Source organism: Tachyglossus aculeatus, chromosome 11, assembly GCF_015852505.1.
Source record: "Tachyglossus aculeatus isolate mTacAcu1 chromosome 11, mTacAcu1.pri, whole genome shotgun sequence".
Taxonomy (NCBI): domain Eukaryota; kingdom Metazoa; phylum Chordata; class Mammalia; order Monotremata; family Tachyglossidae; genus Tachyglossus; species Tachyglossus aculeatus.
The window spans coordinates 32662587-32683905 of NC_052076.1; the positions used below are offsets into that span (position 1 = coordinate 32662587).

The 21319-nt window shown below is 48.5% G+C and overlaps 1 protein-coding gene across 3 annotated transcripts in view; it reads right to left on the minus strand.

The window, feature by feature from the left end:
* Positions 1 to 21319, minus strand: part of DSCAML1 (DS cell adhesion molecule like 1) — a 244631-nt gene that overhangs the window by 215275 nt on the left and 8037 nt on the right. For all 3 annotated transcript variants that reach the window (XM_038754515.1, XM_038754516.1, XM_038754517.1), the window contains exons 2-3: positions 14705 to 15022; positions 6590 to 6736 (exon numbers count right to left, since the gene is read on the minus strand). In XM_038754515.1, the coding sequence (XP_038610443.1) occupies positions 6590 to 6736; positions 14705 to 15022 (465 nt within the window). The remainder of the gene's footprint in view (positions 1 to 6589; positions 6737 to 14704; positions 15023 to 21319) is intronic.

Below are 21319 nucleotides of genomic sequence, written 5' to 3' on the forward strand. Positions count from 1 at the left end.
GGCACTGAGGCAAGCACAATATCTGCCCTTGCCCACCTCATCTTCATTTGGTTTTCATTATTATGATTTAACCATACAGAATACAGGGCTGGGGGTTAGGGGACTGCGGGGGGTGGGGGTGGGAGTGGGGAGGGAGTAGCAGACTGGACCACCCCTCTCTCCCCCCTCCCCCAGTAGACTGGTCATTTCGACCCAGGGCGGACCCTGGGCGACATCTGTCAGTAAGGGCTGGGTCACCCCCGTGTCATTCCAGCCTCTTGTCACCCCACCCCGACCTCTGTCATGCTCACATTGTTGGAGGACCCATTATGCCCAAGTATTGGACCCTAACTTATCCCCATTTTACAGATGAGGGAACTACGGTCCAGGGAGGCTAAATAACTTGCCAAAAATCATGCAGCAGGCCAGTGATAGAGCTGGGACTCTTTTTTTTTTTCATCATTTAAGTTTTTGAAAACTTGAAGCCTGGTTGCTGACTCCCACTCCTGGGTTCTTTCCACCAGCTCATGCTACCTGTGCATGATTAAAGGACAGAACATCCACCACATTTGACTCTCCTCACTCCATTCCTGAGGGATGCAGCATGGCTCAGTGGAAAGAGCCTGGGCTTTGGAGTCAGAGGTCACGGGTTCAAACTCCAGCTCCACCAATTGTCAGCTGTGTGACTCTGGGCAAGTCACTTCACTTCTCTGGGCCTCAGTTCCCTCATCTGTAAAATGGGGATTAAAAACTGTGAGCCCCCCGTGGGACAAGATGATCTCCTTGTAACCTCCCCAGCGCTTAGAACAGTGCTTTGCACATAGTAAGTGCTTAATAAATGCCATCATTATTATTATTATTATCCCTGATTCTCCTCCAGTGACCCAGCACTGACCATCCAACACTTCTGCCTCTCCTTTCTCCTTCTTTGACTCCCCCTGCAGTGACCCAGTATGGACCATCCAACCCCACAACACTCTTCTCTTCATGCCTGACTCTCCCTCCAGTGACCCAACATGGACTGCCCAATACCCCTGACTCTCCTCTTTTCATCCCTGACTCTCCCTCCTGTGACCCATTAAACTTCAAACCTGGCATCTGACCAGGAAAGGAAGGCAATCACTTCGACCCCATTGTCCATGTGTCTCAGGGCTCTCTGTTCAAGTAAATTCTTCCTCTCACAAGCAGTCTGTCAGCTCCTCCTTCTTCTCTCCCTCCTACCCTTCAACCCCTGCAGGCTCAAACCTGAGCCTCTCACCCTCCTGTCTGGCTTGCCTCCAGTCTCTGCCTCTAATCAGTGGTATTTATTGAGCACTTACTGTATGGCAAAGCACTGTACTAAGTGCTTAGGAGAGAATAATACAACAGAGTTGGTAGATTCATTCCCTGCCCACAAGGAGCTTACAGTCTAGAAGACTGTATGGAAGCAACGTGGCGGAGTGGTATTTGTTAAGCATTTACTGGTTGTCAGGCACCGTACTAAATGCCCAGAGAGATACAAGCAAATCACTGTCCCTGTTCCACATAGGGCTCAGCATGGGCTTGGGAGTCAGAAGGACCTGGGTTCTCAAGCTGGCTCTGCCACTTGTCTGCTGTGCGATCTTGGGCAAGTCACTTGACTTCTCTGTGCCTCAGTTACCTCATCTGTAAAATGAGGATTGAAACTGTGAGCCTCACGTGGGACAGGGACTGTGTCCAACACTATTTACGTGTATCCACCGCAATGCTTAGAATGGTGCCTGGCACCTAGTAAGCGCTTAACAATTACCATGATTATTAAGTATTATAATTATTAGAAGAGGAGCTTACAGTCTAGAGTTTACAATTTGGCCTGTCTCCAGCCTCCAGTCTCCACATCCAATCTTTCTCTGCCTGTCCTCCTCCCCCAAGGGCAGGCTAGCAGGAAGTGGGCTCTGCTGGGCAGGCCTGCTGCTGGCCATGGGTTCAAAACCCCTGGCTTGGGAGGACATGTGGCTAGTCCCTGGCTCCCCGCTCCATCCGTGCCACTGGCTTCCCCTGAACAAACGCTACCCGCCATTAAGTGCCAGAATTCAGGAAGCCGGGCTGCGTGTTCACTGGGAGATTGAGGACTGAAGGCAAGATTGATTTTGATGTGAGCACCGGCAAAGCAAATGGGTTTTTGAAAACCCTATAATTTCCCCGCAACCCTTGACTTCACTAAACACACATTTTTAGATTCCAGCACAGTTAGGTAGGCATTAAACAGAAATGAGGTAGTCTAATGATGATTTATGTGTGGGATAGCCTTCTATAAAGGAATTTATCTTTGATTTCAGGGTAACTTACAGTGTGGCCAACTTAACCAAATGGCTCAGCTCCACTCTGTGTCCACTGCAGCGGCAGGAAGACCAGGGCGGAGTGTTTCCCGGGGAGTGTTTGAAATCTCGGTGAAATTTGCCCGCCATGAGCTAAGTGGGAAAACAAAACACCGAGGACATGTGCACACTGGCATAAAGACGCACCCCCCTACCCTGCACACACATGCTCTCTTCATTCATCCCTCCTCCCAGCCCCACAGCACTTATGTCCTTACCTGCAATATATTTATTTATATTAATATCTGTCTCCCCCTCTAGACTGTTACCTCACTGTGGGCAGGAATGTATCTGTTTTATTATTCTCTTGTGCTCTCCCAAGTGTTTAGTATAGTGCTCTGCACATAGTAAGTGCTCAATAAATACAACTGACTGACTGACACACACATGCGTAGGCATGTAGGCATGAGGCAAGGAATAGTAGCAGAAAGCCATGGAGCCTCTGGATGCCAGGATGTCCATCCAGGATACCTGCATGCAGGAACCACCTGCCATGCCCACCTACCAGTCCCAAGCACTTAGTACAGTGTTCTGCACACAGTAAGTGTTCAATAAATACGATTGAATGAATGAATAATAGAAATAACAATAATGATGGTATTTGTTAAGTGCTTGGAGAAGCAGCGTGGCTCAGTGGAAAGAGCAGGGGCTTTGGAGTCCGAGGTCAGGGGTTCAAATCCCGGCTCTGCCAATTGCCAGCTGTGTGACTTTGGGCAAGTCACTTACCTTCTCTGGGCCTCAATTCCCTCATCTGTAAAATGGGAAGGAAAACTGTGAGCCCCCTGTGGGACAATCTGATCACCTTGTAACCTCCCCAGTGCTTAGACCGGTGCTTTGCACACAGTAAGTGCTTAATAAATGCTATCATTATTATTATTATTATTATTATTATTATTATTATTATTATTATTACTATGTGAGGCACTGTACTAAGTGCTGGGGTGGATTCAGGCAAATTGAGTTGGACCCAGTCCCTGTCCCATGTGGGGCTCACTGTTTCAATCCCCATTTTACAGATGAGGTAACAGAGGCACAGTGAAGTGGCTTGCCCAAGGTCACACAGCAGACAAGTGACGGAGCCGGGATTAGAATCCGTGATCTTCCGACTCCGAGGCCTGTGCTTTACCCGCTAAGCTATGTTGCTTCTCACGAATGAATGAATGAACAACGGCGGGGATTTCAAATAGACGACTGGGAGGACGGGGGTCAGGATTCGTGTAGTCCTGAGGCCTCCATCTTCCTCTCCCACCCAACTTGCCCCCTTTCTGTCCACAACTTCTCCCCAAGTCCCCCTGCCCCAGAGCCCCTCCCCTAGGCCCTTTAGACGAGGGGAGGCCCAGGGCATCCCCATGGGACCTCCCCTTCTCCCCACTCTGCCCGGCCCAGCACAGAGCTGGGAGTCACCCCGAACCCACTTGCAGGCCTTAAAAGCTGGTGTCATCACAGAGGTCAAAGCAGGAACAGACGCCGGCGCCCACCCTGGGGGTGGAACAGTTGATGGCACATATTTTTAGTTCACGCCGCTCTGAGCCGGAAACCCCGCTGACATTCAGGAACGTCGGCGTCCCCGGTCACGTCCAGATGGCACTGAGCGGCCTGCCAGGGCACTGCGGCGAGAGGGGGAGGGGCACCAGAGGGTGGCTTCTCCCCCTCCCCACCTGGAGTCGCGAGGGATACGGCTTAGGTGTCTCCTGTTCCTCCCAGGATTATTCATTCATTCATTCAATTGTATTTATTGAGCCCTTACTATGTGCAGATCACTGTACTAAGCGCTTGGAAAGTCCAATTCGGCAACAGACAGAGACAATCCCTACCCAACAACAGGCTCACAGTCTAGAAGGAGGGAGACAGGCAACAAAACAAGTTCCGCCCTTTGTCTACTGGGTGAACTTGGGCAAGTCCATTTCTGTACCTCAGTAGCCTCATCTATAAAATGGAGACTCCTGTGCACCCCCTGGGTACCATGGCCCTGGGGGACCATGGGCTACACTGTGCCTATGTCGCTTGAATCCTAGAGCCCTGGGCAGAAGAGTCCTCGAGAGGTCATGAAGTCCATCCCCCTGCCTCCAACCACAGGAACAACCAGACTATCCAGGACACCATTCAGAAGTCCATTCTGCCCTCAGAGAGCCCCAGGCTTAAGGTGGGGACCCCTCAGTGGCCTGCTCCAATGTTTAACACCCTGGACGTTGACAGTTCTTCCTTACGAGAAGCAGCGGGGATCTGTGGAAAGAGCCCAGGCTTGGGAGTCAGAGGTCATGGGTTCTAATCCTAGCTCCCCCACATGTCTGCTGTGTAACCTTGGGCAAGTCACTTAACTTCTCCGAGCCTCAGTTACCTCATCTGTACAATGGGGATTAAGACTATGAGCCCCACGTGGGACAACGTGATTACCTTGTATCCCCCCCAGAACTTAGAACAGTGCTTTGCACATAGTAAACACTTAACAAATGCCATTATTATTATTATTATTATTATTGTTATTATGTCCAACCAGGGCTTCTCCTGCTAGAGTGGAAAACCGGTTCACTACCGTACACAATCACACCTACCACCTTCCTGCATACGCAACTCAACACAACTGCTCCTACACACCAATGAATGCACATACACTCTGTTACATTGTACTCTCCCAAGTGCTTAGTCCAGTGCTTTGCACACAGTAAACACTCAATAAATAGGATTGCTGATTGATACAGCCAGCTTGCCTGCCATGAACACACTTGAACACACTCCCTCTAGATTGTGAGCTCACTGTGGGCAGGGATTGTCACTCTTTTATTCCTGTATTGTACTTTTCCAAGCTCTTAGTACAGTGCTCTGCACAAAGTAAGTGCCTAATAAATACAATTGAATGAATGAATGGATAAATGAACTTGAAGAAGGTCATGACTTATTAGTTCACACACACTCACATAGATGCACACCTATGTTCAAACCCACATGGACAGGCATGTTTATGGGTACGCACACACAACTCACGTGAGCATACACATTTCAAGTGCCCAATCACCCATCCAGACTGAAGTATACAGACTCACAATGCTCACTGATTCTCACACACCTACAATTCACTTTTACACCCATCCAACCCCACATACACATATGCCCGTGCACACATACACACATATCATGACACACAATAAGGGCACAGCAGTCCCCCGCAAACCTGGAGTGTGTATGGTAGTGATAAGGGGGCTACCTCTACCTATACCACCCCAAGCCAACAGACTCCAGGCCTAAGGCCAGCCTGGTTGGGACGGAGGGGGACCAGACTCCGTTTCCCCAGGTTCTTGCATGTGTTGTGCTTTTTTGAGTAACATGTGCAAGATGACACTTGACTCAGTTTCTAATGGTGCAGGGAACGTATCTACCAACCCTATTGCAATATACTCTCTGAAGAGTTTAGTACAACGTTCTGTACACAGTAAGCGTTCAATAAATACCACTGATTTTTTTTAATGGTATCTGTTTAGTGCTTTACCATGTGCCAGGCACTATACTTAGTGGTGGGGTAGATAATCTGGTTGGACACAATCCCTTTCCCACATAGGGCTCACAGTCTTAATCCCCATTTTACAGATGAGGTAACTAAGGCACAGGGAAGTGAAGTGACTTACCCAGGGTCACATAGTGGACAAATGGCAGAGTCGGGATCAGAACCCAAGTCTTTCTGACTCCCAGACTTGTGCTTTAGCAGTGTGGGGAAGCAGCGTGGCTCAGTGGAAAGCGCACGGGCTTTGGAGTCAGAGGTCGTGGGTTTGAATCCCAGCTCCACCACATGTCTGCTGTGTGACCTTGGGCAAGTCACTTAATTTCTCTGAGCCTCAGTTACCTCATCTGCAAAATGGGGATTAAGACTGTGAGCCCCACGTGGGACAATCTAATCACCTTGTATCCCCCCAGTGCTTAGAACAGTGCTTTGCACATAGTAAGCGCTTAACAAATGCCATCATTATTATTAGGCCACGCTGCTTCTCCAGCACTTCAGTGCTTACTGTGTGCAGAACACTGTACTAAGAGCTTGGGAGAATACAACAGAATTAGCAGAAACATCCCTGCCCACAACAAGCTTCCAGTCTGGAGGGACCAAGACCGACTGCTTCAGAGGCCACCCAACGAGAGCCCAGCACACGCTCGAACCCAAGAACCCAGGAACCCAGGACCCCAGCCAGGACCCTTGGTCCAGCCCGCAGCAATCCAGTCATTGACCCCAAGACCTCCCCTGCCGAGTCCCCTCTCCGTGAGTCGCCAGCCTCCTCTGCTGCTCTTACCTGGGATGATGGAGACGGTGTCTTTCTCCCAGGACACCACGCTAACATAGTCCTGCACGGAAGAGGGGATGAGGCACTTGAAGACAGCCACACTGCCACGCACCGACCTTTGATCCTCCACGCGGACGGTGTAGGGTTCCCGGAAAACTGCACGAGGGCAGAGAGCATGGAGTCACAAGCTGGGCCACTGAACCTCGGAGCGAAGGATTCCCAGAAGTCCGGGGCTTGGACTTCCCCTGCTCCGCCTCCCCTCCCACTGCCACTTAGACCTTTCCCACTCCTGCCGGTTGGCACAAATCCCACCGACATTCCCAGCCCCTTCACGAGGCTCACACCCCCTTCCCTACTATTACTGGTAATAATAGTAAAATTTGCTAAGCCTTGACTATATGCCAAGCATTGTGCTAAACACTGGGGTAAGTATAATAGGCATCATAGGAAGCCACATGGTCTAGTGGACTGGCTTCTAACCCCGATTCTGCCACTTATCTGCTGTGTGATCTTGAGCAAGTCACTTTACTCCTCTCTGTCTCAGTTCTCTCATCTGCTAAATGGGGATTCAATTCCTGTGCTTTCTCCCACTTAGAATATGTGCCTCATGAGACCTGATTATCTTGTATCTATCCGGTTGTTTAGTACAGTGCTTGGCACATAGTAAGTGCTTAACATATACAATGATAATAATAATTATTTTTATTATTAACACTAACAATAATAATAATGATGATGGCATTTGTTAAGCACTTACTATATTCCAGGTAATGTATTAAGTGCTGGGGTGGTTACAAGCAAATTGGGTTGGACACATGGGGCTCACAGTCTCATTTTTTATAGTTGAGGGAACTGAGGCCCAGAGAAGAGAAGTGACTTGCCCAAGGTCACACAGCAGACAAGTGGCATAGACAGAATTAGAACCCATGGCCTTTTGACTCCCAGGCTCTTGTTGTATCTGCTACGCCGTGCTTTCAAAAAAGCCATCAGTGACAGTGGTGCAATATTGGAACAAGAAAATCAGCTTATTGCACAGTCCCTGTCTCCCATGATACTCACGATCTAAGGGAGGTGAAGAACACATATTGAATCCCAATTTTACGGATGAAGAGACTGAGGCACAGTGAAGTTAAGTGACTTGCCTAAGGTCACACAACAGGCAAGTGGCAGATTTGGGACTAGAACCCAGGTCTTTTGATTCCCAGTGCTGTGCTCTTTCTACTACACCATGCTGCTTAAACCTATGTGCAGCCTTGAGAGTATTTACTAAAATGGCAAAACACCAACAAACCTGAAAATCTTTTTTTTTTTCTAAATTGGGAGGGTTAGGTAGATTTTAATATCCATCTCCCCCTGTAGACTGTAAGCTCTTTGTGGCCAAGGAACGTATCTACCGACTCTATTATATTGTACTTTCCCAAGCATTTAGCACAGTGCTTTGCATCCCATAAGCATTTAATAAATACCATCGATTATCTGGGGAGAAGGGAGAGAATTGAGAACGTGTATGTGTAAATTTCATCCCCATCCCTGTGCAATTTCCTCTCCATTCCCTCTCGAAAGGAAACTCTTTGTGGGGAGGAAACGTGTCTCCCAACTTTTTTATGTTGTATTCTCCCAAATGCTTAGTACAGGGCTCTACACATAGTAAGTCTTCAATAAATATAATTGATTGATTAGTTTTGGGGAGAAATGCTCACTCATGTGAGACTGGTCTATAAGAGCATTAGATACTTTATTTTAATTTTTTATTTTTAATGGTACTTGTTAGGCACTTCCTATGTATCAAGCACCGTTCTAAACACTGGAGTAGATACAAAATAATCAGGTTGGATACAGTTCATGTCTCATGTGGGGTTCACATTCTTCATCCCCATCTTACAGATGAGGAAACTGAGTCACAGCAAACTTAAGTGACTTGCCCAAGGTAACACAGCAGACAAGTGGCAGAGCCAGAATTAGAACTCAGGTCCTCTGACTCCCAGGCCTGTGCTCTATCCATTAGGCTGCACTGCTTTTCAAGTGAAAGCCACCTGAGGACAGGTAGCCAAAACTTCTATGTGAAAAACGACTGGGACGAATTGATTCCTTCACCTTCGGCTTTGTGCCAGCTCATTAGCTCATCAGGGATGATGATGATGATAATAATAAGAACAGTAATAACTATCACATTAAGTATTTACTATATCTTCATTTATCAATTTATTTCCTCACTTTATTTTTACCTGATCTATTACCTTAATTATGGTATATTAGTAAGTTTGTGTTTACTATCTTTCATATTAGATGGTAAACTCTCCCAGCACTGAGATTATGATAATCTTCTTCTGTCCTTTCCCCTAAGCACCTAGACCAGGGCCCTTAAGCTCGTCTCTAGACTGTGAGCTCATTGCGGGCAGGGAATGTATCTGTTTATTGTTGCATTGTACTTTCCCAAGCAAGATAGTCAAGAGCAGAGACTCAATTTACTGCACGGAAGGAGGCAATGGAAAACCACTTCTGTATTTTTACCAAGAAAACTCTATGGATACACTACCAGAATGATTGCAGATGGAGGTAGGGCGTTCTGGAATAGATGTGTCCATGGTGTCGCTGTGGATCAGAAACAACTCGACAGCATAAGACAAGACTCTCCCAAACTCTCAGTACAGTGCTTTGCACACAGTAAGTGCTCAATAAATACAACTGAATGAATGAACGAATGAAGTTGGTGCCCAGGAAAGCATTCTACACCCAGTTGGTAAGCAGATGCTGTCAATACTGATAAGGAAACCAGTTAGGGTAGGTGGGTACTCCAGGAGATTTGATTTTACTACTGTTCCTAGTCACCCATTAAAGGGTAGGAGAGGGTCCAAGGTGCCTGAGGCAGCTCCTGGGGTCTGGAGGAAAAATCCTGGGTGGCAGAGGGCCCATTTCCTGACCAGTCTGGGCTCCCTCCAGGGCCCACCCTTCTGGCATGACAGGGGGTTCTGGGCTTCTCCATTGGGATTTGGAGGTTTGCATGAATCTGGATGAGTCAGGTTCCTGGAAAAGTCTAGTAAAGTATGGAAAGGTGACTTTTCTAGATATCTGGAGGGTAGATCTTAACAATAATAATAATAATAATTGTGACATTTATTAAGTGCTTACTATGTGCCAGGTACTTTTTGGGGGGCATTTGTTAAGTGCTCACTATGTGCAAAGCACTGTTCTAATCACTGGTACTGTTCTAAGCACTGGGGTAGATAAAAGCTAATCGGTTTGGAAAAAGTCCCTGTCCCACATGGCCCTCACAGTCTTAATCCCCATTTTATAGATGAGGTACCTGAGACACAGAGAAGTTAAATGATTGCCCAAGGTCACACAGCAGACAAATGGCAGAGCTGAGACTAGAGCCCAGAATCTTCTGACTCTTAGGCCCAAGCTCTATCTACTAGGCCTCGCTGCTTCTCCAGGTCTTAGGGTAATAACATCTGGTGTTCGGGGTCACACATGTAAATCCTATAAATAAATCCAAAACTCTGAGGAAACCAAGGCCTGTGGGAAGACCTGGTATAGCACCCCAACAAGATTCACCACTGTATCCTGTCCCCTACTCCTCCCTCACCCCACATCCCTTTCTCCCGCTATCTGTGCTGCCCAGCAGCCCCAAACCCTTCTACATACCCTGACACTAATACCTGGTAAAGCCAGTAGACATCAGCAGGAGCTGGACCAGGGACTGTAGACTGACCAAGGCTGGCCCTTCCATGTCTTGACTTTCTGGTTCAGATCCAGGCCCGACAAAAACCCCAGGCCTCCTGGCCCCAGATCCCACCACTTTCCTCCCCAAAGCCTCTTTGGCCTGGGACTTCAGTAAACCTCCAGGCCTCCACCAGCCCAGACCCATCCCATTTCCATTCCTCAAAGGGGTACAGCCCCCACAAGCTTTCAGGAAGACTACCCATCTTTCAAGAGAGGCAGTGTGGCCTACTGGAATGAGCACAGACCTGGGAGTCTGAGGACCTGGGTTCTAATTCCTACTCCGCCACTTGTCTGCTGTGTGGGCTTGGACAAGTCACTTTGCTTCTCCATGATTCAGTTACCTCATCTCTAAAATGAGGATTAAGGCTGTGAGCCCCACGTGGGACATGAACTGTGTCCCACCTGACTAGCTTGGATCTACTTCAGCACTTAGTACAGTGCCTTATATATAGTAAGCATTTAACAAATACTATAAAATAAAGACTCCCTCCTCCCTGTCCTCTCTGACCAGGGGAGGCTGTCCTGGGGACTGATTCATTTCTTTAAGAAAACTCTTATAGGACTGGGGTGGGAGCAGGGTGGAATGGGGGAGGGAGCTCTCCTGCCCTCCCTACAGCCACCCAATAGATTAGTAACTCCTTCTCTTCCCACCTGCCCAGATTCTGGCCAAGCTGAATTGACTTTTTTTTTAATGGTATCTGTTAAGTGCTTAGTATGTGGCAGGCACTGTTCTAAGCACTCTGGTAGATACAAGCTAATCAAGTTGGACACAGTCCATGTCTCACATGGAGCTCACAATCTTAATCTCCATTTTACAGATGAGTTTATTGAGGTAATCCCCAATTTATTTACAGACGAAGAGACTGAGGCACAGATAAATTAAGTGACTTGCCCAAGGTCACACAGCAGACGAGTGTCAGAGCCGGGATTAGAATCCAGGTCCTTCTGACTCCCGATCCCTTGCTCTATCCACTATGCCATGTTGCTTTTCCAAAAGCTTTGGTCTCCAGACCTTCTGGGGGTGCGGAGGGACTCTCCTCTACACCACCTCTAGGCCATGGTTGCCAGGACAACCAACCCCTCCTACACACCTGCAGAACAAATATCAGTCTTCTCCCAGCCTCCTCTGAGGCTGGGTCAATGGTATGGAGTTGGAGTCAGGAGGCTGTCACATTAGCTTCTGGGGGTTCCTCAATGACCCCTCTAGACTGTGAGCTCATTGTGGGCAGGGAATGTGTCTGTTTGTTGTTGTACTGTACTCTCCCAAGTGCTAAGTACAGTTCTTTGAACACAGTAACCGCTCAATTAAATACGATTGAATGAATGAATTAATTAATTAAAAGAGGTGAGGGGAGAGGCCAGTGAATCCCCCGACTTGCCAGTCTTTTCACCTAAGTTGGTCTGGACTGCCTGACCGCTTATGGAAGGACTCCAGGCTAGCTTTCTCCTGCAGCACGAGTTAAGTCCTGCCATCTTGCTGGGTGCCCCGAGCGGACACAGAAAGTCAGTCAGAACAGCGAAGGGGAACCAGTGGCCTAGACTCCCAGCTGATGTAACTTGGGGGACACCCCCAAACCAGAGAAGCCAGGCTGCAGGAAGACACCTGAGGGAGTGTCCTTACCCTTCCCTGTAGCCTAAGCCACCCTCTTACTAAGCAGCTGCACCCTGGGCCCCGCTCCCACCCCGCTTCCCTCCGGTGTTCGAATTTCCCTACATTCAGTTGTTTCCTGACCCTCCCTCCCCACAGCCCTGAGGAAGCTTGGATTTAATAATAATAATAATAATAATGATAATAATAATAATAGCATTTATTAAGCGCTTATTGTGTGCAAAGCACTGTTCTAAGTGCTGGGGAGGTTACAAGGTGATCAGGTTGTCCCACAGGAGGCTCACAGTCTTAATCCCCATTTTACAGATGAGGTAACTGAGGCCCAGAGAAGTTAAATGACTTGCCCAAAGTCACACAGCTGACAAGTGGCGGAGCCGGTATTTGAACCCATGACCTCTGACTCCAAAGCCCAGGCTCTTTCCACTGTGCCATGCTGGATTTCCCAGGTGAGACGGGCCTTTCCTTGACCCCCTAAACCAGCTCACACCCTGACCTATCCTCTGGCCTCCAAGGTCATTACAAAAAAGAAATCTGGCTCCTTCGACCTGAATTCTCTTTTTCTAGGTGAATGTCACATTCTAGTCTGCCCTTCTGACCACTGAAGCCGCAGTAATGGACCCTGGCCCGGACTTACCCCTGCGTGGGCCACCAACAACACTCTTCAGCACCAGGTTCTTGTCTCAGGAAGTTTCCACGAGACCCCTGCCCTGGACTTAATTGGAAATGCGTTCTCCCCTGCTGGTCCAGCCTCTCCTGAACCTGGCCTCTAGAGAGTTATCTATCCTCCTCTTACTTCTGCGCTCTCTTCTCCTCTAGACTCTAAGCTCGTTGTGGGCATGGAACATGTCTACTAACTTTGTTATATTGTCCACTCCCAAGAGCTTAGTACAGTGCTCTGCACACAGTAAGCATCCAATAAATATGATTGATGGATAAAGAATAATAAATATAATGGTGGTATGTGGCTCAGTGGAATGAGCACAGGCTTGGGAGTCAGAGGTCGTAGGTTCTAATCCTGGCTCCGCCACTTGTCAGCTGTGTGACTTTGGGCAAGTCACTTCACTTCTCTGTCATCTGTAAAATGGGGATGAAGACTGTGAGCCCCACGTGGGACAACCTGATCACCTTGTATCCTCCCCAGCGCTTAGGACAGTGCTTTGCACATAGTAAGCGCTTAACAAATGCCATTATTATTATTATTATTAAGCACTTAGTATGTGCCAAGCACTGAACAAACTCTAGGGTAGATAAAACATAATCCGGTCAGACACTGTCCCTGTCCCATCAGTGCCCCCTCCCCCCTGCACTGCTCCCAGTGGTCTTCCTGGATTAATTACCTTTTTTTGTTCACATGACCTCTTTGCCTATATCAGCATTCAAGTATTTATCTCCTTAGCTACTGATTATCTATTTATCTGCTTATAGGTCTTACATCTATTCTCACATCCTACAAGACTGAACTTTTGTGGGTTTTTTTTCCTTCTCATTAGATGGTAAGCTCCTCAAGGGCAGGTAAAAATAGTAATTTTGGAATGCCTACCACCATGGGAGAGCACAATAACAATCAATCAATGGTAGCTATTGAGCGCTTACCATGTGCAGAGCACTGTACTAAGCACTTGGGAGAGTACAATACAACAGAATTAGCAGATACATTCCCTGCCCATAATGAATTTACAAACTAGAGGGGGAGACAGACATTAATATAAACATAACAGAGCTGGTAGACATGTTCCCTGTCCTCAAGGTGCTCACAGGCCAGAGGGCACTGTACAAAGTTCTTGGAGGAGTACAATATCCCCCAAGTATATAGCCCAATGTTCTGGACAAGGTGGGCCTCATTTAATCCTGGTGATACTGATATGGGGGTGATTTTCCCAAAGTCATTAGGTCTATCCCCTGCCTCAGTTGGGAACACATTAAAACCCTCTCTTTCCCCAACAAAGAATCCTCAATATTGTCAGAAGTCCCCCAGTCTTAGTCACAGACAAACCTGTGACTGCGAAGTCTGCAAACACAGACAGAACTTCAATCTTTGCAGTTAGGCACAACCATCTGAGTTCAATGGTGTAGACACTCCCTGGCTCAGAGGTAGAGGGCCTGGACTAGGAGTCTAGGAAGCTCTTCAGATACTCACCCTCAATCACTCTAACCTAAATCTAACCTAAATCACTTTCACTGCAAGGAGCCCCAAGTTGGAACAAGGGGGTTGCTTCTAATGATGGCACCGAGAAGTCAAGTGACGCTCTCAAGGTCACTCAACAGGTAAGTGGCAGAACCAGGACTAGAATCCAGGTCTCCCATCTCCTGATCCTGTGCTCTTTCTAGTTATAGCACCACAGTTTAGTGGAAAGAGCACAGAACTGGAAGCCACGTCAACCTCGGTTCTAATTCCTCCTCTGCTACTTGCCTGCTGTGTCACCTTGGGCAGGTCATTTAACTTCTAGATGCCTCAGTTTTCTCAATCATAAAATGAGGATTCAATACCTGTTCTCCACCCACCTTAAGTCTCATATAGGGCAAGAACTGTTACTGATTTGATTGTATCCTTCTTAGTACATAGTAGGGTGCTTGGCACATAGTAACCACTTAACAAATACCACAGATATTATTATTACTGGGCCCCGCCATTGCTCCTGAATGCTCAATGCAGTGCTTTGACCACAGTTAGGGCTCAATAAACACTATTGATTGGTTGATGGAAGTGTTACACTAGGGGCAGTGGCTCATTTCACCTCCACCCTCATGCCCCCACCCCCAGGAACAAACACCGCAACTCCCCACCCCGTCACCTGCTTTAACCCGGATGTTAGGACTCCGGATTTTGCCGGCTGCATTCTCGGCCGTGCAGAAATAGTCATTGTCGTGGATAAAGCTGTTGAAGGCGGAGGGCGAGAAGGGGTAGAGCTGCAGCGTGCCGTTGGCGTGGACGTGCCGGATGTGGGGCACGTCGTAGATGTCATCGCCCGTGGCGAGGTACCACCGGAGGGACGCGCTGGGGGACCCTCCAGCCGGGCAAGGCACCACCACCCCAACGGAGCTGGAGAAGGTAACCTGCTGCAAGGAGTCGTTCACAAAGTAGAGGCTGGTGCCAACATCTTCAGGGTGGGCTGCAGAGGTGGAAGAGAGGCCAGGGTCAGGATGAGGGGCTGATGATGATGACAATGACATTTTTTAAGCGTTTAATATGTGCCAAGATCTATACTAAACACTGGGGTGGATACAAGCAAATCGGGTTGGTCGCAGTCCCTGTCCCACGTGGAACTCACAGTTTAATCCCCATTTCACAGATGAGGTAACTGAGGCCCAGAGAAGTGAAATGACTGCCCAACTGCCCCAAGTCACAAAGCAGACATGTGGTGGACTCGGGATTAGAACCCATGACCTTTTGACTCCGAGGCCCGTGCTGTATCTGCTATACCATGCTGCTTCTCACCCCATGGGGCTGTGGCAACAACTCTCTGCTCACAGTGAGCACTCAATAAATGCCATCTGTTGACTGATTAGTGCTCTGCGCTAAAGCCAAGTTCCTGACAGAGAGCTGTTTCAGGGAGACTCCAACCCAGTGAAGGAGAGAGGATGGACATGAATCCACCCTCAAGGAACTCCCAATCCAGTAGGGGTGATGGGAAGGCAAAGTACTGACTCTGGGGGGCTCAGATCCAGGAGGGAAGACAGATGGACACAGTCTTAACCTGGAGGAGGAGGACCCAATCCAGTAGGAGAGATGCAATGGACGCAGTCTTGTTCTAGGGAAGCCCCCAATCTGGTAAGAGAGAGGGGATGGACCTTGGGGAGCCCCAGGTTGTTTAGGGAAGGTGGAATGGACAGGGTCCTGCCCTCGGGGAGCCCCCAATCCAGCTGGGGAGAGAGGATGGACACAGCCCTGACCTTATGAGCCCAAGGTCCTGTAGGGAAGATCAGATGAATAAACGGTCCAGCTGACAAAAGAGATTAAGAGATTCAGGGATGGAGTAGGCTGTGACTTTTGATGGTACACTGGAGGATGAATGGGGTGAATAAAGAAGGCTTCCTGGAGGAGCTGATCAAGAACAGCTTTAGGAAGCAGGGGAAGCCAGACAGGACTAAGGAGGCTTTTCAAGGTAGGAAGGATGAGGAGTGGAAGGGAGGAGTCCCAGGGTAGGGGAATGAGGAAAAATCCTTCAAGCCCTGATGGACCCCAACTATTCCTGGTTGCTACAGCTGCCTTCCAGAGCTGCTGCCCTCTACTCTTCCAGAGGACAGATTAATGGTTAAAGTGCTCCAGTCCCCCCAAGCTGGGTAGCTGCTGAGAGGAAGTGACAGTGGTGGGGAAGTTGTAACCTCGGGACTTCTGATCCCAGGGGCTCCCTGACCAAATTCCTCCCATCTCCCTATCTCCAACTGCACCCATCGGAAAAAAAGGCAGACCTGGTCCCTTGGGTCCCTCTCAGGGCTGGGATCTGTCAGAAAGCATCCTTGGAGGCTGGTGGAGCTGAGCTGAAGGGGTACTCTTCCCAGGCAGTAAGCAGATCAAAGGCCCAATACCCCCAAGAGGGTCTGTGGGGGTGGTAACTTTGCATGTATCCAAACTTCCTTCTCTCTGATCCTGGGGGATTCTTAACTCAGACACACCCCACTCACACAGAAGGCTCTTGTACTGAGGGGGAACTCCCCTAGGGTTGGAGATGTTTTGAGGGTTTCTCAGAGCATTGCCAGCCCAGCAGCGTGGCCCAGTGGATAGAGCACAAGCCTGGGAGTCAGAAGGACCTTAGTTCTAATCCCGGCTCTACCATGTGTCTATAGGGTGACCTTGGGCAAGTCACTTAACTTTTCAGCATCTCAGTTACCTTACCTGTAAAATGAGGATTAAGACTGTGAGCCCCATGTGGGACATGGACTGTGTCCAACCTGATTAGCTCGTATCTACTCCAGCATTAAATACAGTGCCTGGCACATAGTAAGCGCTTAACAGACACCATAAAAAAGACACTCCAGACTCCCAACTTCAGGGACCTCTTGGGGGCTCCAACCTCCTCCACATTAAACAGCTAAGCAAAATGAGGACCAGGCCCCAGCTGATCTCTCACCAGTCCTTTGTCTTGGCCCTAAACCCCTCTTTCTGCCTGATACCTAAGCCCACCACCTCCAGGGAGACTTTCCTGATGCAAGACAAGGGAACAAAAACTTCACGCCCCCTTGTCCTCAACAGCTGGTCTGTTCATCCCCATGAAATCATCAGCACCCAAAGGGCAGGGTTGGGGCGTCGGCCAGTTTGGCCCGAAATTCAGGAAGTACAAATGGGTCAGGGATGGCCAGGCTAGGAAGCACTTTCAGGTTTGGAAACTGGGCCCAGTCACCCACCTCCCCCCAGCACAGCTGGCCATCCACTCCAGTCCACAGCTGTGTCCCCAAGATAACCGAGCTCAGCTCCCCTCCCCGCTCTGTCCGGGGATGCCAGCCCCGGTGAGAACACCGCCGCCTCCTCCGGGCTCCGGGCTCCGGGAACTACTGGTTCTCCCTGAGCCAAGGACAAGGGGCTCTCTCCGGCGACAAATTGGGAGATTTAATTGATGAATGGGTTGGGATTGTCCAACCACCTGTCAGGGCTATGGAGGCAGCAGATTTATAGTGTGAGGAGATTGCCTTCATATTTCTCCGGCCCTGCGCCGTCTGGAGGCAGGGGGGTGCGGGGAGGATTAGACAAACCATTCATTCCTGCTTACCTATCTGACAGCCCTCTGGCAGGTCAGACTAGCACCCGCAGGTGTAAAACAAGAGCATCCTGCACGTCCGTGGGGTCCGTGTTTAACCGGTGCGTGGCACCTGTCATTCTTGGATCTGGGAGGCCTGAACTTCACTTTCCTTGGTCCTTGCCCCCTCCTCCAAGACAGGCGGGAGATGCAGCCTGTGTCCCATCTGATTACTTTGTATCTCCCTCATTGCTTCATACAATGCTTGGTACATAGAAAGGACTGAACAAATACCACAGATAGTATTACTATTACCAACAGCCATCCAAGGCCTAGATCAGGGTTCAAGGTCATCAGGAGCTCTGCCCTGACCCCAGAGGCCAGTGAGGACTTTGATCAGTTGTTTAGCCTCCCTGGGCTTGAGAAGCAGAATTGTCTAGTGGTTAGAGCATGGGCTTTTGGAGTCAGAAGACCTGAATTCTAATCCCAGCTCTGCCACTTGTCTGCTGTGTGACCTTGGGCAACTCACTTAACACCTTGGTGCCTCAGTTTTCTCCTCTGAAAAATGGGAATGAAGACTGTGAGCCCCAAGTGGAACAGGGATTGTCCAAACTAATTATTTGAGAAGTAGTGTGGCCTAGTGAATAGAGCACAGGCCTAGGCGTCAGAAGGACCTGGGTTCTAGTTCTGGCTCCACCACTTGTTTGCTGTGTGACCTTAGGAAAGTCACTTAACTTCTCTGTACTTCAGTTCCCACATCTGTAAAATAGGGATTAAGAGTGTGAGCTCCATGTGAGACAGGGACTGTCCAATCTGATTAATTTGTATCTACTTAGAACAGTGCTTGGCGTATAGTAAGCATTAAGTACCAGTATTATTATTATTATTATCATTTTGATCCTACCCCATACTTACTTATTTCCTGCAAGGTTTATCCCTTTACAGTCCATGACACCCAATGTGACCTCCATACCCACTGTTCCCCAATCCCTCAATTAGCCATGGTGGCTAATAAGTGCTTACTATGCTAACACTGTGCCGAGCACTGGGGCAGTTGCTAGATAATCAGATCAGAACTTGTCCCTGTTCCACTCTGACTCACAACCTAAGAGAGAAGGGGACAGCAGGGATCTTTTCCCATTTTACAGCTGAGAAAACAGAGGTCCAGAAATGTTAGGTGACTGAAATAAAGTCATACAGAAGGAGGTTTGGGATTAGGAACCAAGCCTCCTGACTCCCAGCCCCAAACTCTTTCTACTAGGCCACACATTCTCCCCAGACCCCAGTGGGGCCCCTGGGTGTCTGAGAACTGCTGGGGCAAGGATAGCAGGGCATTGGCTAGTGCTGGTGATGGTGGAGATGCTATAGTAGAACAGTGCTTCCGACATGGGATTCACAGTTTTAATCCCCATTAGACCAGTGAGATAACTGAGACACACAGAAGTGAAGTGATTTCCTTAAGGCCACATGGCAGACAAGTGGCAGAGCCTCTCTCCTCCATCGAAGTTTAATAATAATAGTAATAATAATGGTGGTATTTGTTAAGTGCTTGCTATGTGCGAAGCATTCCCATCACGGTACAAAGCATCACCCTTCTCCCCATCTCTCAAGCCAACCCTTGGCATAACCCTTGACTCCTCCTTTCCTTTCATTCTGTCACGAAGTTCCGTCTGCTCTTCCTTCCCGTCATCTCCAGAATCCAACCCTTAACTCAATACCCAAATTGCCAAACTACCTTCAGTTCCTGGAGCAGAGGAACTAAATCTAGAGATCGTTAACTTGCAGTGTGCTCTCTGATCTAGTAACAATGACAAATTGATTATGTTTCTGTTTCGTAGTTTTAATTTTAATGATATTAATGATAATCATATTAATGATATTTCATCAGTTCAAGGGTGTTTACCTGTGTATATGTATATATGTCTGTACATATTTATTACTCTATTTATTTATTTATTTATTTTACTTGTACATATCTATTCTATTTATTTTATTTTGTTAGTATGTTTGGTTTTGTTCTCTGTCTCCCCCTTTTAGACTGTGAGCCCACTGTTGGGTAGGGACTGTCTCTATATGTTGCCATCTTGTGCTTCCCAAGCGCTTAGTACAGTGCTCTGCACACAGTAAATGCTCAATACGATTGATTGATTGATTGATTGATAGCGCTTAACAAATAGCATTATTATTATTGTTATTATTATACTAATGGTATCTACCCCAGCATTTAGTACTGTGCTTGGAGCATAGTAAGTGCTTAACAATTATCATTGCTATTAGTATTATTACTACTAATAATAAGAAGGATGCGGCCGCTAAGGCCAAGAGAGATCAAATTGTGCGACATGCCTGAAGTCACACAGCCAGTCTGTGGTGGAGTCAGGATCAGAATCCAGCTCTTCTGAATTCCAGTTCCAGAGGTGGGGCCTAGGCAGAGGAGTGGGCAGGCGCGAACACCGTAGCCATGGGTGATTCCTGCAGTGGGCCAGATGCCGGGACCGATGATTTCAGGTTTAAAATATTGCCGCACTCTTTCTACATTTTTTAATCTCCTAGCGATTTGGGGCCTGTTTTATGAAACACAGCATTAGGCTAAGAGCTCAACGTTAAATGGTAAAGGAGCTTAAGTGGATTTAACTAGATGTCCAGTGCATAACAACCGCCCTACAACTTCCATTTTCCATTGAAAATCCATCTCTCCTGTGACCCAAAGGCACCCTTATTCCCTACTCCGCTTGTTTCCTCTTTCGGGGCTGGTTTCGTTAGCAGGGTGGTGGGGGGGGGATGTTGGGGAGGGGAAAGGGAGAGGGACGAAGAAGGGCCTGGGAGAGGTCTTTAGACTCTAGAACGTGGCTTTTTAAAAAATGGTATCTCTTAAGCATTTACAATATGCTAGGCACATACTTAGCACTGGGTAGATACAAGCTAGTCAGGTTAGCTAATCAGGAGCCCCACATGGGGCTCACAGTCTTAATCCCCATTTTACAGATGGATTAACTGAGGCACAGAGAAGTGAAGTGACTAGCTCAAAGTCACCCAGCTCACCAGTTGGGGAGCCTGGATTAGAACCCAGATCCTTCTGACTCCGAGGCCCATCCTCTATCCTCTAGGCCAAGCTGTTTTCACACAGTGCTCCTTGGGGGCACGGAATGAGTCTATCAAAGCTGCTGTATTGTTCTCTCACAAGTGCTTAATACAGTGCTCTGCATAGGTAAGTACTCAATACCATTGATTAATTGATTGATTGATGCCTGGGGATTGTAAGCACCTAGGTTTGCGCTCTCTGGGTCCTGGACATTAAGTCCGCTTGGGCCAGATGGCTTATCCTGCACATCAGGCAGAAACTCCTCACCCTCGGCTTCAAGGCTCTCCATCACCTCGCCCCCTCCTACCTCACCTCCCTTCTCTCCTTCTACAGCCCAGCCCGCACCCTCCGCTCCTCCACCGCTAATCTCCTCACCGTACCTCGTTCTCGCCTGTCCCGCCATCGACCCCCGGCCCACATCATCCCCCGGGCCTGGAATGCCCTCCCTCTGCCCATCCGCCAAGCTAGCTCTCTTCCTCCCTTCAAGGCCCTGCTGAGAGCTCACCTCCTCCAGGAGGCCTTCCCAGACGGAGCCCCTTCCTTCCTCTCCCCCTCGTCCCCCTCTCCATCCTCCCCATCTTACCTCCTTCCCTTCTCCACAGCACCTGTATATATGTATATATGTTTGCACATATTTATTACTCTATTCATTT